The 14,692-nt window shown below is 40.4% G+C and overlaps 1 protein-coding gene across 8 annotated transcripts in view; it reads left to right on the forward strand.

Annotated features, from left to right (window-relative positions):
* LOC115198578 (CD99 antigen-like protein 2) overlaps positions 1 to 10,964 on the forward strand; it is a 28,299-nt gene extending 17,335 nt beyond the window's left edge. For 7 of the 8 annotated variants that reach the window (XM_029760609.1, XM_029760614.1, XM_029760610.1 and 4 more), the window contains 5 exons: positions 598 to 669; positions 950 to 994; positions 1,140 to 1,259; positions 1,395 to 1,460; positions 3,997 to 7,758. In XM_029760609.1, coding sequence (XP_029616469.1) covers positions 598 to 669; positions 950 to 994; positions 1,140 to 1,259; positions 1,395 to 1,460; positions 3,997 to 4,058 — 365 coding nt within the window. In that variant the 3' untranslated portion in view covers positions 4,059 to 7,758. Of the gene's footprint in view, positions 1 to 597; positions 670 to 949; positions 995 to 1,139; positions 1,260 to 1,394; positions 1,461 to 3,996; positions 7,759 to 10,432 lie in introns of those variants that run through there. The other variant, XM_029760613.1, reaches the window with a different exon arrangement.
* Positions 10,965 to 14,692: the final 3,728 nt, after the last annotated feature.

Below are 14,692 nucleotides of genomic sequence, written 5' to 3' on the forward strand. Positions count from 1 at the left end.
CTCTCTCTTTATCTCTCTCTGTCTCTTACTTTCTGCCTCTCCATCTCCATTTATCCATATCTCTATCCCCCCGATCTCTCACTCACACCATTAACAAGGCCTACTGGGGAGTTATCGACTGGTCACACACTGAGCGTGTGTATTGCGTTTGGATGGGTACTGCGTTTGGATGTATTTACACATACTCTACTAAAAGCTTCCTCTTGGCATGTTTGTACTGTGGGTGTACTGCGCACACAGCAGGACTGATGGTCTATATCCAAAACCCACATCCTCAAAAAGGCACCACTTCCGATTTCCTGACAATGTGGTCATAACATCTGGCAACTTGCATGGGGATGGTAGCTGTAGTTTCACTCTGTCTGGGTCTTGTCAAAGGCTCATTTCCTCTTTTTCCTCCCCGGGTGAAATCTGGCAACCAGCACTTATCCTCTACATACTGTGATTGACCCCTCGTCTGCTGAACTTTGTCCTCTCTCTGGTGACCTTCCTTTGGAGACATTGGCGTTGTTTGTATGGGGGACCGTCCCTGGCTTGGAGCCTGGTGTGTCAGGTTAGGGTTGCCAGTTAAATGTAGTCCTATATCCCGCATTTTAGGTGGATCCTTCTCGGACGACGATCTGTTGGACGTCGGAAAAGACACCAGCTATAAACCCGACAAAGGGAAAGGTAATGATCTCAGATTTGGGAAACGATGAGATAAACAAACAAACAAAAAGAGCTTAAGGACAGACTTCTGTGTTCAGACCTTTGCTTGTATTTCTTATGATGAATTATTGACGGTACACTTGTTTTAATATGACAAATAAATATATTTACATCTGGGTTGTTAAGATTCTCTTGTCAGGACACAAGGTGTAAATACTGTCTATTTATTGACATTGGTTACACGTGAATAAATAACGTGATAGACTACCTCGCAGTACATCTTTCAAATTTGTCCATGTAGGCGGACGTAATGGTGGCCCATCCACTGCGGATGACAACAACTATGGTATGATGACAACAACAACAATATTGGTTGACAACAACAACAGCAATATTTCTATGGAAAAAAAAAAGATTTACATGGCCATGGTCTGTCTGATATTGATGGTTGATTATGAATTATACCTCTCTGTGTTCTTCCTTCGTTCCAGACACCATGGCGGAGACCGGAACCATCGCAGGGATCGTCAGTGCCGTTGGCGTGGCGCTGGTTGGCGCGGTTACAAGCTACATCTCCTACCAGAAGAAGAAGTTCTGCTTCAGCATACAACGTAAGTGACCAGCTGGGACAACTGTCCTCTCTAATCTATAATCTAGAGATAATAATACATGAATATTTAATCATTAATTAATTATAATAATCTAGATGTGAGATGATCTCAGACTGTTGTCTCCTCCCATCACAGAGAGCCTGAATGCAGACCTGGTGAAGACTGATAACCCGGATGCTGTGGTGGCCACAGAACCACAAGGTAACCACCCATAGAGAGCTAGAGCTCTATTCAATCAGATCCGCTTTAGCCCACATTTGCAAAGCGGTTGTTTTTGCGGTGTCAGAGGCGGAACTGCGTTAGAGCTGACAAATCCACAAGCGGCTCCTCTGGCATTATACCTAAAGCGGACATTGCCATTGGCTGCACGGAGTCGCATTACGAGAAATCCCATGCGTCCTTGTTTACAAGTTGGAACTCTGGAATGTGAGATGTAATCGACACCTTGATTAGGCTGATAGAAATCCTCATTATTTAGTGGAATGATTTTCAATTTGAGCGCCATTATTTCTATATACCACTTTCTCGTTCTTAACTTCTAATGCAAGTGGGACGAGCAGTGCTTAATTTGTAAATCAGGAGGTGCCGGAACCAAAAGCGAGTGTGAGAGGGGGGTGACCTGGGGAGCTCTGAGGTACTGAAAAAAAAAAAAAATCACCTTGATAATAAAGCATATCATCACATTTGCGTAGTGACACAAAACAGTAGAGTAGAGGCACTTACAGAAGTTGCACACATGGGGAACATTGTAGTAGCCTAGGGTCCGGGAAAAATGTGGCCTTTTATAAACGCATTTCATGCGATTCTAAATAATCTTACATGACTGGAGACTTGGGCAGAATCTTTTTTTAATACCGCACAAATGATCGAAATGACAGGCTACTTTGACGCTGACAAACTGAGAACCTGAGATCAATTAAAACGACTTTAGGTCCGTCAACAGCATAGGCCTACGTGTGTGGAGACACATATAGGCTACAATATGAGGATTAAATTATAGTCCTAAAAATGCTGTCCGGTTTCACTGACTCACCCAATGACGCGTTGCTCACTCGCTGGTGAGTATTGATAGTTTTGCGGTGTTGTTGGTCGACACGAGAGTGAAATATGAAACTGTATTCTCTCCAGTTAAAAGGGTCTGTCAGGGAGATGGGGAGGGAAGGAGAGGGAGGAAGTGGGAGGGAGATGGAGGGGGAGGATCTCGTGTTTGTTTTGGTAACTCAATACTCTGGGAAGGAGACAAAAGAAAAGTGAGAGAAAGGTTTTCCTTACCCCGGGAACTTATACCATATATGACCAACACCTTTCTTATTATGGAATCCATGAGAAGAAGCGATCTTTGTGCTTGGACAATATGCAGCCTATTTCACTTTACTTCAAATGAACTAGATTAGAGTAGATAAAATGACCTCCAATTGAACATGGTCATAGGGCTGGTTCTGGTTGTAAAAGGTTTATGAAGGCATTATTAAGCTTTAGAAGTTTCAGTTTGTGGGCCCTACCGTCTGGCGCAGCGGTCTAAGGCACTGCATCGCAGTGTTGCGGCATCACTACAGCCTGGGGTTCGATCCCCGCGACTGGGAGTCTCATGGGGCGATGTCCGGGATAGGGGAGGGTTTGGCCAGGGGGGGCTTTACTTGGCTCATCGCGCTCTAGCCACTCCTTGTGGCGGGCCCGGCGCCTGCAAGTTCAACAGTATTTCCTCCGACACTTTGGTGCAAGCTGGCTTCTGGGTTAAGCGAGCGCTTGTCAACAGTGAAGAGGCAACTCTGGGATGCTGGCCTTCTAGGCAGAGTTGCAAAGAAAAAGCCATATCTCAGACTGGCCAATAAAAATAAAAGATTAAGATGGGCAAAAGAACACAGATACTGAACAGAGGAACTCTGCCTAGAAGGCCAGCATCCTGGAGTCACCTCTTCACTGTTGACGTTGAGACTGGTGTTTTGCGGGTACTATTTAATGAAGCTGCCAGTTGAGGACTTGTGAGGCGTCTGTTTCTCAAACTAGACACTCTAATGTACTTGTCCTCTTGCTCAGTTGTGCACCGGGGCCACTCCTCTTTCTATTCTGGTTAGCCAGTTTGCGCTGTTCTGTGAAGGGAGTAGTACACAGCGTTGTACGAGATCTTCAGTTTCTTGGCATTTTCTCGCATGGAATAGCCTTCATTTCTCAGAACAAGAATAGATGGACGAGTTTCAGAAGAAAGTTCTTTGTTTCTGGCCATTTTGAACCTGTAATCAAACCCACAAATGCTGCTGCTCCAGATACTCAACTAGTCTAAAGAAGGCCAGTTTTAATGCTTCTTTAATTAGCACAACAGTTTTCTGTGTGTAGACCTGTCTGTAGACCTGCAGATCTGTCTGTAGACCTGTGCTAACATAATTGCAAAAGGGTTTTCTAATGATCAATTAGCCTTTTAAAATGATACACTTGGATTAGCTAACACAACGTGCCATTGGAACACAGGAGTGATGGTTGCTGATAATGGGCCTCTGTACGCCTATGTAGATATTCCATATAAAATCTGCCGTTTCCAGCTACAATAGTTATTTACGACATTAACAATGTCTACACTGTTATTTTAATGGACAAAAAAAAATTGCTTTTCTTTCATAAACGAGTACATTTCTAAGTGACCCCAAACTTTTGAACGGTAGTGCATATATAAAAAAAGAAGTTGCCATTTGTGATCAGGTTTATAACCATCAGTTTCATCTCTCCTCTCTTTCACCAACAGTTCAACAGACTCTTCTGGAGCCCCCCAATGCTGAGCCCCCTAGTGAGGAGAACGCTGTCTAACATCCCCCCGTTCTGCCTCGTCCCCCGACCTACACACACGCACAAACAAAGAGGGCATGACAACACACACTTACACCTTATGAAATATCTCTCTCCACCTGACACACACCAACACACACACACACACACCACTTTTGAATGATAGTCCCCCCCCCCCTTATACCTGGCTATTCAGAGATCGGCAAACTCTGTTTGTCATGTAGCGTTCCATTGGCGGCCATGTTGACTCCGCCAACTTGCGTGGCATTCTAAGGTCAGAATGTCATTGTGACATAACTTGGTGCCAACATGGAGGGCAGTTTGCCGACCTCTGTAGACCTACCCCTGCCAAACTATGTGTAAATATCATTTTAATTTATTTGAACTGTTTTGAATACCACTAATATGCCTGTTTACTATATGATTATGTAGGAGATGTTAACCTGATCCCGGATCAGTTTGAGTTTGACAATGATAGTCAGAGGACTTGCTAAACTAAAACACATACAGATCTCGGACCAGGCGTCCATCTTGGTATTTCCTGAAGAGATAGTATAGGACATAGTATAGCCCACATACTTGTCCCGTAACTCTGTTTATCCAATCAAAAAGCTTATCTAATCGACACAAGCCCTATGATTGGTGTGGATTTGTTTGCTTAAGCATATTAAAAGAAGTGATTTGAACTGTTTAACTGTTGACGCTAGAAATCAAACGTCGATTGATATCCGACCTGCACTTTCTATCTATTGGATTGCCTTCAATATTAGTTGAATTGGTTGAATTCAATTGGTTGTACGTATATCCCTCGTGTGATTTTGTACCATTTCTACCTTCATTGTATATACTCGTCTTGTCCTACAGACACAAAGCGTTTTGCAGTGGTTACTTACACAGGTTCATGTCTAAAAGCTGCATTTTTATAGCCTTGATGCCAGTCTGTTTGTGCTTTTTAGGCACGTCCTTGTCACTCATTGTAATGCTAGCATTTTTTATAGTGTTGATTTTGAGGATGGGGAAAAAATGAAGCAATTTGAACAACTTATTTGTTACCTACTAACCCCAGAGCTGCTGCTTATTGTCCATCATATAATTTGTGCTTTTTAAAGACACTGAAGAGAAAATAGTCTCTTTTCCAATATCCTTAATAGCATACTACTTAGGGAACGAACCAGTAGGGAATGAACCAGTGTATTGGGTCCTAGCATTCTAAGTAGTATTCCAGTATGGACATCGGAGGGTACACAAAGGCTCTGTTCCAATATCCACACTAGCACACTACTTAAGCTGCGTTTATACTGTCAGTCCAATTCTGATATTTTGCCCAATTATTGACAAAATATCTGATCTGATTAGTCAAAATACCAATTAGTGGCAAAAGATCAGAACTGGGATGCCTGTGTTAATGTAGCCTTAGGGAACGAGCCTGTGTATGAGGTCCTAGCATTCAAAGTAGTATGCTAGTATGGATATTGTAGCGTAGCCTTTAAGTCTACTTGTGTGGAAACGTGTTTGTGATGAAGATACTAATACTACTCTTTGTACGTTGTATATCTATTTTGTCTTATTGAGATAATGCCAGTGCTAGAGAAAGTTAAGTAAATGTGAAATCGAAGCCTAGTTGAGCTTTAAAACCTCTTGATATTGAAGTAACATAATGGTCGCGTTCCAGGCCAACTACAATGCAGACGTTGCAGATATTCCAAGGCATCGACCAATAGTTGCGTGCCACATCATCGACTTGGCAGTCAGGCATCAGGTTGCTATATCATAATGTGGTTAGCTGATGCGTTAACGTCTTATCCAAGCATTGTGAGATCTGGAAGGCGTCTGCAATGTAGTCATTCTGTAACGCGCCCAGTGGCTATATAGAAAATGGAAGTTTGTTTTTGTAACAAAGTCATTTATGGCTATGTATAGACTTCTGAAGTCCTTCAGATTTAGCTCTTTGCTATATGAAAGCATAGTTAGTTATTAGTCTTAGGTTCTTTGGGTAGTCTTTATACTAGGTGTTGCTTTGCTGCAGTCAGTTGCTTGTTTGGATGATTGGGATCAATTCCATCTCAACCCAGCCAATTCGGGAAGGGATTTCAAATTCCATTTCAAGAATTGAGAAAATGCACAAGAATTTATAAAAATCTTTAATTGAAAAACAATGGCACATTTCAGTTCATGAATTGGGATTTGAAATCACTCCCTTGAATTGACTTAATTGAAATGGAATTGGCCCCAATCCTGGGTTAGGAGACTAGTAGTGAAAGTGAAGCTTGTAAATTGCAGTGTGAGTATATCTCTGTGTTTTTACTATTACTTGTTGTATGAGCATATTCCTTGATATTACGGTGTGTCCTGATGATCTATACACTCGTTCCTAAGTGTGTTTTTGCTAGAAAATAATTGCGTCTCTGCGCCCCCACTCTTTCTACACTAACGTTTCCTAGAGTGGGTTTTGTCTTAACTTCTTAGCTCAAGTTATAACATTTATTTTAGATATAGAAGAACATTTGTTTCCAAGTGACTTTTATTCCAGAAATGAAAACCTTTTTAGGATGAATCTAAAATAGCCCCCTATTCCCTTTGTAGTGCACTACTATATAGGGAAGAGGATGGGATTTGGGATGTAGTCCTACTGTATGCTGCACCCTGTTCTGTTTGGCTCCCTTGTTGCCTTGGAAACGCAGCTCTCGAACCACTCCTGTGACGTTCCAGCACTCTCCCTACCTGCAGTAACTCACTGTCCCTAACAACTGCGCCAGGATCAGTTGTATCATCTTACTTATAATGGGTAAGGTAACGATTTAGGTCGGAGGAACTGTTGTTAACCCTTTAAAAATACGGACGGAATATCCCGAAAAACCCATTTCAGTTCAAGGCATTCAGTTGTACAACTGACCAGGTATCCCCCTTTCCCTTTCTTTTCCGTTCATTTTCAATCCTTCTAATGAATTCTAATCTATGACATAAACAAGGACCGTAGTATTGCGGAATACAACACAGGACAATACAACTGTCCAAAAAATTATATTTCACAAAGGTTAAAAGGTCCAATGCAGCAGTTTATTATCTCAATATCAAATTATTTCTGGTTAACAATTAAGTACCTTACTAGCTAGGTTTCCATCCAATTGGTGATTTTCTTGCAAATATGCTAAAATCCACATGAAAACATTATGCACATTCTCCCACCAGAGATGTGTTTCCACCTAATTGACTTGTTGCAGATAAAAGGCTGTGTGTGATGACGTGGGGCACATGAAAATACCTTTTTGCGGTTAAATTCCCATGTACCGAATAAAGAAATCCAAGTTACTGTAAATGGGTTTCCATCGCATTTTCAACTCTATTGATGGTTTTCACGAAAGAAATTGCATTATATAGCGCGTGCCCACTCTGATATTGGCATGTGCGCGCTAGCCAATAGCTTGCAGATAACTTTGCGGGTATAGCCTACATGATAAGATTATTATGGACAAACGGCAGCCAAGCATCGATGATCATGTCACCAGAATAAGACCCTATATATTTATTGGAAAGGAGCATCAAGCTCACCACCCTGTGAAGTTCATCCTAACTTATTTCATCTGTAGCCTAATGAACTGCATGCTTTCCCGACGAGTCGTAGTGGGACGACCACACAACCTGTCATCGTGTGACTCCCATGTTTACTTCGATATGATGGTTATTATATCAATATTTGCGCATTAAAGCATTTCCACCAACATTTCTTGCATAATTATTTTTACAAACACAAAAAGATCCCACCTTGTCTAGCGTATTTTGTTTTGTCGACAAACGTTTGGATGGAAACCTGGTTATTGTGATTGGTTTCAATTAAAATAGTCAAAAGGAAACAAAATTAGCAATTTCTCAAGCAAGAATTTTGGTAGGACTGTCTGGGAGTGGTCTGAGTGGGGAGGTGAAAACTGATGTCACCAGGCAGGCCAAAACTCCATCCCAACAAAACAGGCCAAAATTTCAGCTGGCCTTTTCAAACAGCTCTTACACTAAAAGGGCATTATCATCATTTTCACAATTTCACAGTATTATTCTAACCTTACAGTGGAAATATATAAATCACAAGGAAAATCACGTTTTTGACTGCACTGGGCCTAACTAAGGGGCCGTGAGTAACTGGAGAACTGTAGTTAACACTTTCCTCTCCTGTCACCCAGATTCAGGTGTGCATTGCTAACCTCTCCTATGACACTGCTGTAGTAGTTATGGTGCTTCTCTATGCCTTATAACCTGCTAGCTCATGCTGGGTCCCCCAGTACTAACCACATAGATCTAGAATCAATAGAACGGACAACGTTGTCTCCGAGCATTTGGTATTGTTCTGTATGTAAACCCAAGACACTTAATTTAATATGCTACGTTACATTTCATATGGTATGTATTCATTTGTGGATGTCCTTCATCCATTTCATGATATGTTACGAATTGCAATGCGTACAATATGTTACGAATTCCAATTTGTTGTTGCTAATGTTAGCTAGCTGGCTAAATAGGGGTTAAGGTTAGGGATAGGAGTTAGGTTAAAGAGTTAAGGTTAGGGTTATGGGAAGGGTTAGCTAACATGCTAAGAAGTTGCTAATTAGCTTAAAATGCTAAAGTTGTCCGTGATGAGATTTGAACACAACCTTTGTTCGATTTTTTTTTTTTTTTTTTTTGCTAGATGTTCGCGTTATACCAAATGTAACATCCTACTAATTTCAGTGTATGGATTTGCATTTACAATGTTACGTCTAGTCTATGAGACCAGTCTGGAACGGAACATTCAATGGCTAGAATGGATAGAATTTTCTCAGTGTTCTACACATGCAACAATGGTGTGGGAACTAGAGATGATATTTCTACGGGAACTACCAATTGAATTCCAGTGGTCTAAGGGCATGTGTCCATTCTATGCATTCTATTTCTATGGCTAAAACACCCCAGTGACTGAGATCTGTGCTTACACACAAAAAAACAACAACAACGAATGTTAAACGAATGTAATCTTTCTCTTAACTCAGATGCGACAGCGCCTACCGCGGTGCTTTTCGCTCGTAGCAAAGATGTTTAAAAACCCACCAAAGATGTAGCATTGATGGATTTGAAGATTTTCAGATATTGGATCTTAGTGTTGTGCTTTGGGTTGAATGTTTCACTTTATAACTGCCACTAAATAGTAGAGGAAGGCACCCCCTTTCTTTTTACTACTGCTTGCGAGGTAGTTTTGGGCACAACCAAAAAGAAAACATGTGAAGACATTCGATTCTGGACCAATTGAATGTTTAGGAGTGTCTTCCACATGATAACATCACATAGCTACATGAAAATCCCCAAAATAAAATTACATAGAAATTCCTCACAAATATTCACTTTTTTAAACGTGGATTGAGACTGTTAGGGCGAAGAATCCCACCATCCCCTGTCATAGACTTGTTATAGGCTTGGTAGACATAAGAGAATTTGATTTGAAGAGCACAGAGTTGTGTGAGTCAGAATTGCCTGTGAGATGATTATCTTTTGGTACTATGGTGTACTCTCATGGTATGGTGTACTCTTGTGGTACTATGCTATACTATGTTGTACTATGGTTTTGAATGGTATTATTGTGCCTCTTGGATGCAGTATGGATAATTTGCCTCTTTTGGAAATTAGATCATGTAAAGTTTTCGAAGACGTAAGGAAACGTATATACAGTAGTGTACGAGTCAATGAACTAGGAGACGTTGCCCAGTAGTTTGCAGTCCTAAGGCTTCAACGTTTCCCTTGGTTTCTATGGTTTACGATAACTGGGAACTAAAGGTAACAGACATAATAGCAGTTGGATCACCTTAAATCTAGGGGCTCCTCTACTACACATACGACGGTATGGGCTATAATGGAACTGTACAAAAATACAATGCATGTTTTGGGATATTTAGCAGTAGTCTTTGGACGTTTTCCCTCATTGGGTTTGCATTGAGAAAGCCTGGGCGCCAGTATGTTTCTGCTCTCTTGCCAACTCCTTATGACTTGACGCATGACAGCAATGGTGCTGGCAAGAGCACAAACAGATCTGGGACCAGGCTAGCATTGGTAGGCTTGGTCTGATGATAATGTATTTGGATCAGGAGTAGTAGTTGGTGGTTGAATGTGAGGGTATGTATGAACTGGCAGTGAAGTCCAGGATGAGAACAAGAAGGATTGGACCGGTATGATGTCATAATAGAAACCTGGAAGTACGTAAGAGTGCCAAGTTTTCCTATCCAGTTCCATTCACTGGTGGCTCTGTTCAAAAGTAGTGCACTAATATCTAGGAAATAGGGTGTTCTTTGAGACACAGTTCAATTTGGTTCCAGTGTAGATATACTTCATTAAGAATGATTTATTACACAACTGTCTCATTCTTCTTTATCTCATTCTAGAGTGAAGTCATCCAGTCGTTGCACTAGCTGTCACTCCAACCCCACTGTCCAGTTAGAAGTAAGAACGCAGGGCTCTTATGACATCACAATGTAAACAATGTATTCCAACTGTAGCATTCACTTCAGATATGTACTAACAATATGGCCTTCTGCATGCACAGAATCCACGCCTGATTCACTAGTGCCTGTCAACTGAACTACACAAACACACACACAATTTACGCACGCACGCACATACATATGTATGCACAATCACACACAAAACACACATTTTACATGTATGCACCCACACACACACACAGTCAATGAAGGCCACTGGTTTGCTAACTAACAATGAGCATCTGAATGTTGGACAATCTTGGATAAATCTTATACTAACAACAGAAATGTGATGATTCCTACTGAGGCTTTCTATACTGCTGTAGTTCTATACTATATCTCACTGCTGTCTCTCACTCTCACTGGCAATACATTATGGAACAACATTCATCAATCAATGAAACCCAATAAAATAATTTGAAAAGAAAAGAAACCCCAAGACTCCGGACTCTGCTTTCATTTTTTACATCTGTGGAATGTCTGAAGGTTTTTATTGATAATGGCTCAAACACTGGTCCGGGAGCAAGTCTGTTTCTGTTCTTGCCAACTCCATTGCTGTCGTCAAGACAAACAGTTTGGTGTGACAGGGAGTAGGCATGATAACACAAACAGACAGGCACTAAGGCTAGCTCATATACAGATATGACATGTTTCCGAGGGGGTTGGGATTCATTTAGAGTATTAGAGTAAGCACCAAAGCATAATACCAAATGCTTGACATGTTAGATGACTGAAAAAAACACCTGGTAAAATACAGAATGCTAACAAATCTGTGAACAGCAATGAACGGGGTTCACAGGATGACAGGAAAAGACACAAGATCAGTTGGATAACAAAGCAATCACTCCATCATGTAGGACAGGGTTCCCCATCTGGTGGTCCACAGGCTGAATTTGACCCACGTGATTTTATTTGGTCCCCCAAGTTTTCTGAGCAAAATGTTTTATTTAATTTTTTATTGTTGGACATAAAAAAAACACCAAATTAGCTCCAAGTGATTTTAATTATGGAAATCTGTTCCAAAGTATTCTAACGCATAACATTCGATCGTATACAATTGCAAGCAAAGTTTGAAATTATGTTTTAGTCAAGTATTATATTTGTTTGGGCTTCTTGCGGGCAATTTACAAAGTATTTGTAATTGTGTTCCGGCCCCCTGACCATCTGCTCAAGAAAAAAATCAGCCCGCAGCTGAATCTAGTTGATGATCCCTGATGTAGGAACTATTTCCTTTATGTTCAATCAGTGAAAGCATACCACAAGGATGATGCAAGTGAAGTTTAGTCTAGTACTGTAGGTTGGCTATTTTTGAATGCAACAGGTAATCCTTCAAAACATTTTACTTAACGTAAAATAAACTAAATAGTTTATATAGAGTGGGGTCTGAAACGATTGACACCCTCGATAAGGATGAGCAATAATGAATTCTATAGATGCTTATTAATAAAGTAGTCAAAAGTTTAGCATTTGATCCCATATTCCTAGGAGGGTTTGGCTATGTTCCGACCACGTAATATGGCAACAATATGCAATATTTCACATTGTTTGTCTGCATAATTTAAATCTAACACATTTTTATGAGACAAAGTCCGCCTGACCAATAGTTATTGCTCTAGTATCCTATGGTGCCACTGACATCTATAGTCCCACCAACTGGTCTGGTGCAGCCAACTAAGGGCCGGTTGTGATACAGCCTGGACGTGATATCACAACCCGCAGCGTCGTCCAGGTTTAGCAGGTGTAGGCCGTCATTGTAAATAAGACTTTGTTCTTAATTTAGATAAAGGTTCAATAAAAATACAATTTTTTTAAAGGTTGCAGTGACTTAATATTCACACAGCTTATAAGGCCATATACATACGGTTTACATACCAAATTCCATGGCCCCATGTCCATCGGTTCATTTCTTATAGCCCTGGTGTGGGCGAAGCAAACTCCTGTGACTGGCATACGCCCCCAAAAGACATTTGCTTGAAAAATGAGAGAAGCTACAATATTACTGTTTGTCCCTCATGAGACGCAATAGCAACAACATAGCCAGTATACACTTCCTCTTCCATTTTTGGTCTTAGTCGTGCAATTTTACATCTAAGATGTTTGGTGCAGTATTTATCAAGTGATTTTTTTTCTCATGAAAACTAGTCTCTCGTTGAATAAAAAACACTTCATTGTAGAATCCCGTCCATAGTTCCCACTCCTACTACGAGTAGTACTGTTGACCATCAATGGGCGTAGACTTCGGCTACCAAACCGACTTGCCTCAAGAAACATTTTTGTGTGTGCGAACAGTCGGCAAAAAAATAACTAAAACGTCAAAATGTCATATTTGCACAAACTGTTTTGACTGGGAAGCATGCGACAGGCTTTACGGTTCATGAGAAGATGATTTTTCAAGTATTTTTCGCATTAGCATATGTACATATGTAGTGTGGCCACATCTGAATGCGGCAAAACAAATTCTCAAACCATTAGACTGATGTAATGATGTAAATACAACATCTTGAGTGAATCTGCCGTACGGTTCATGAGAATATGATTGCAGATCATTCTGAGCATTAGTGTTACATATGCAAAGAATCTTGCCACCAACAAAATGTTGAATATTTGAGGCATAAAACCATCGAAGCTCTGCAGATTTTGTTGTGAGGATACAGAATCAATAGACCATTTATTTTGGTATTGCCCTCAGGTAGCCTGTTTCTGGTCTCAGGTTCAGGAATGGCTGAAAATGCATAGCATTGATCTAAAATTGACCCTAGAAATTGTACTGTTAGGAGATCTGGAGAGACCGGGTCAGTCAATTACTAATACTCTTAGTAAAAGTATTTATCTTCAACTCGCAATCTGTGGATTCTATTCGATCAGATAGATTGAAATTGTACGTTAAACATCACAGCATAGTTGAAAAGATATGTGTTGCGTAGAAACCCGAAGTGGGTGGCCAGCAGAGATAGATGGGATGGGCTGAGGGAAGCTGAGGGGTGGGATGTGGAATTGGAGACAAGTGGGAGTGGAGTTGCTGTGTGGGAGATAGAATGATGGTCAAAGATAAAAGTAAAAAAAAAAAACATTAAAAAGTACATTTGAATGACACTGAGGGGCAGTGTTTTTACAACTAATGCCGGTTTGCCTGAGGCTGATGCCATGCAGGTGTTTGTACACATATACACACACTCTCATTCAAATACACGCATACAAGAACACACATATACATGTAATAGTGCCAGACATGCACACAAACATATACAGTTGGCATTGCTGTTATAATTTTAGTTGTCCTTGATGGCCTTTGTTTTAAATGTATTATTTTGTTTTATTTTTTTAGCATTGTTGTTTGCTGTTTTCTTCTGTCTTTTCCTTTTTTCTCTTTAGTTCATTCTCTTGGTTGTTGGTGCATTGGGGGGTTCTTTAAGGTGGGGAATGGAATTAATTGTATTTTTAATTGTACATTTTTCTTCCTGGGGGGGACTGTGGGAGGGGTCTCGAATGGTTGAGGGACAGCTATTGGGGAGCTGTGGGGGGGATCTTGGAGGGTTCTGGTTCACGGTTTTTGGCCTGGTGGTAGATCAGTCAATGTGCCCTTGAGCAGGGCATTGACCTGGATGCTTCTGTGTGTCGCTCTGAATGGGAATCTGTTGGATGACTGGTATGATGTAGTTGTTGAGCGGCAACACTTCAAGTATATTGTATGTTTCGAATATTCAATAAAGAAAAAAAGAATGTTATTAATAGTTTCCTTGTTTTTTAAAATATTAATACCAAATTCAGATATGAATACCAAAATAGCGACAAGTTTCAAGTTGATAGGCCACTGTGAAGTGGTTTAAATGTGCACATAAAATCTGATTTTTGATTCGTCAATAACTCCGCCATCTTTTGACCAATTCCTTAGCTTTTCCCAAACTATGGGCCTATTCAATTTGGTCTCATATGATACCAATTTGGTATCATATAGTTCAGGAGAAGATTTTAAGTATTTTTAGCATATTACCATATGTGCTAATAATATTTCTCAAACTCTTTAGGGACTATTGTGATGAGTCCAAATACCAAATTGAGTTTATCTGAGAAGATCTATGATTATTTTATGCATTACCATTATATAGTCCAAAAAGTAAATTGTTAATAGTTTCCTTATTTTATTATTTCAATGCCAAACTA

This window comes from Salmo trutta, chromosome 8 (genome assembly GCF_901001165.1).
Source record: "Salmo trutta chromosome 8, fSalTru1.1, whole genome shotgun sequence".
Lineage (NCBI taxonomy): Eukaryota > Metazoa > Chordata > Actinopteri > Salmoniformes > Salmonidae > Salmo > Salmo trutta.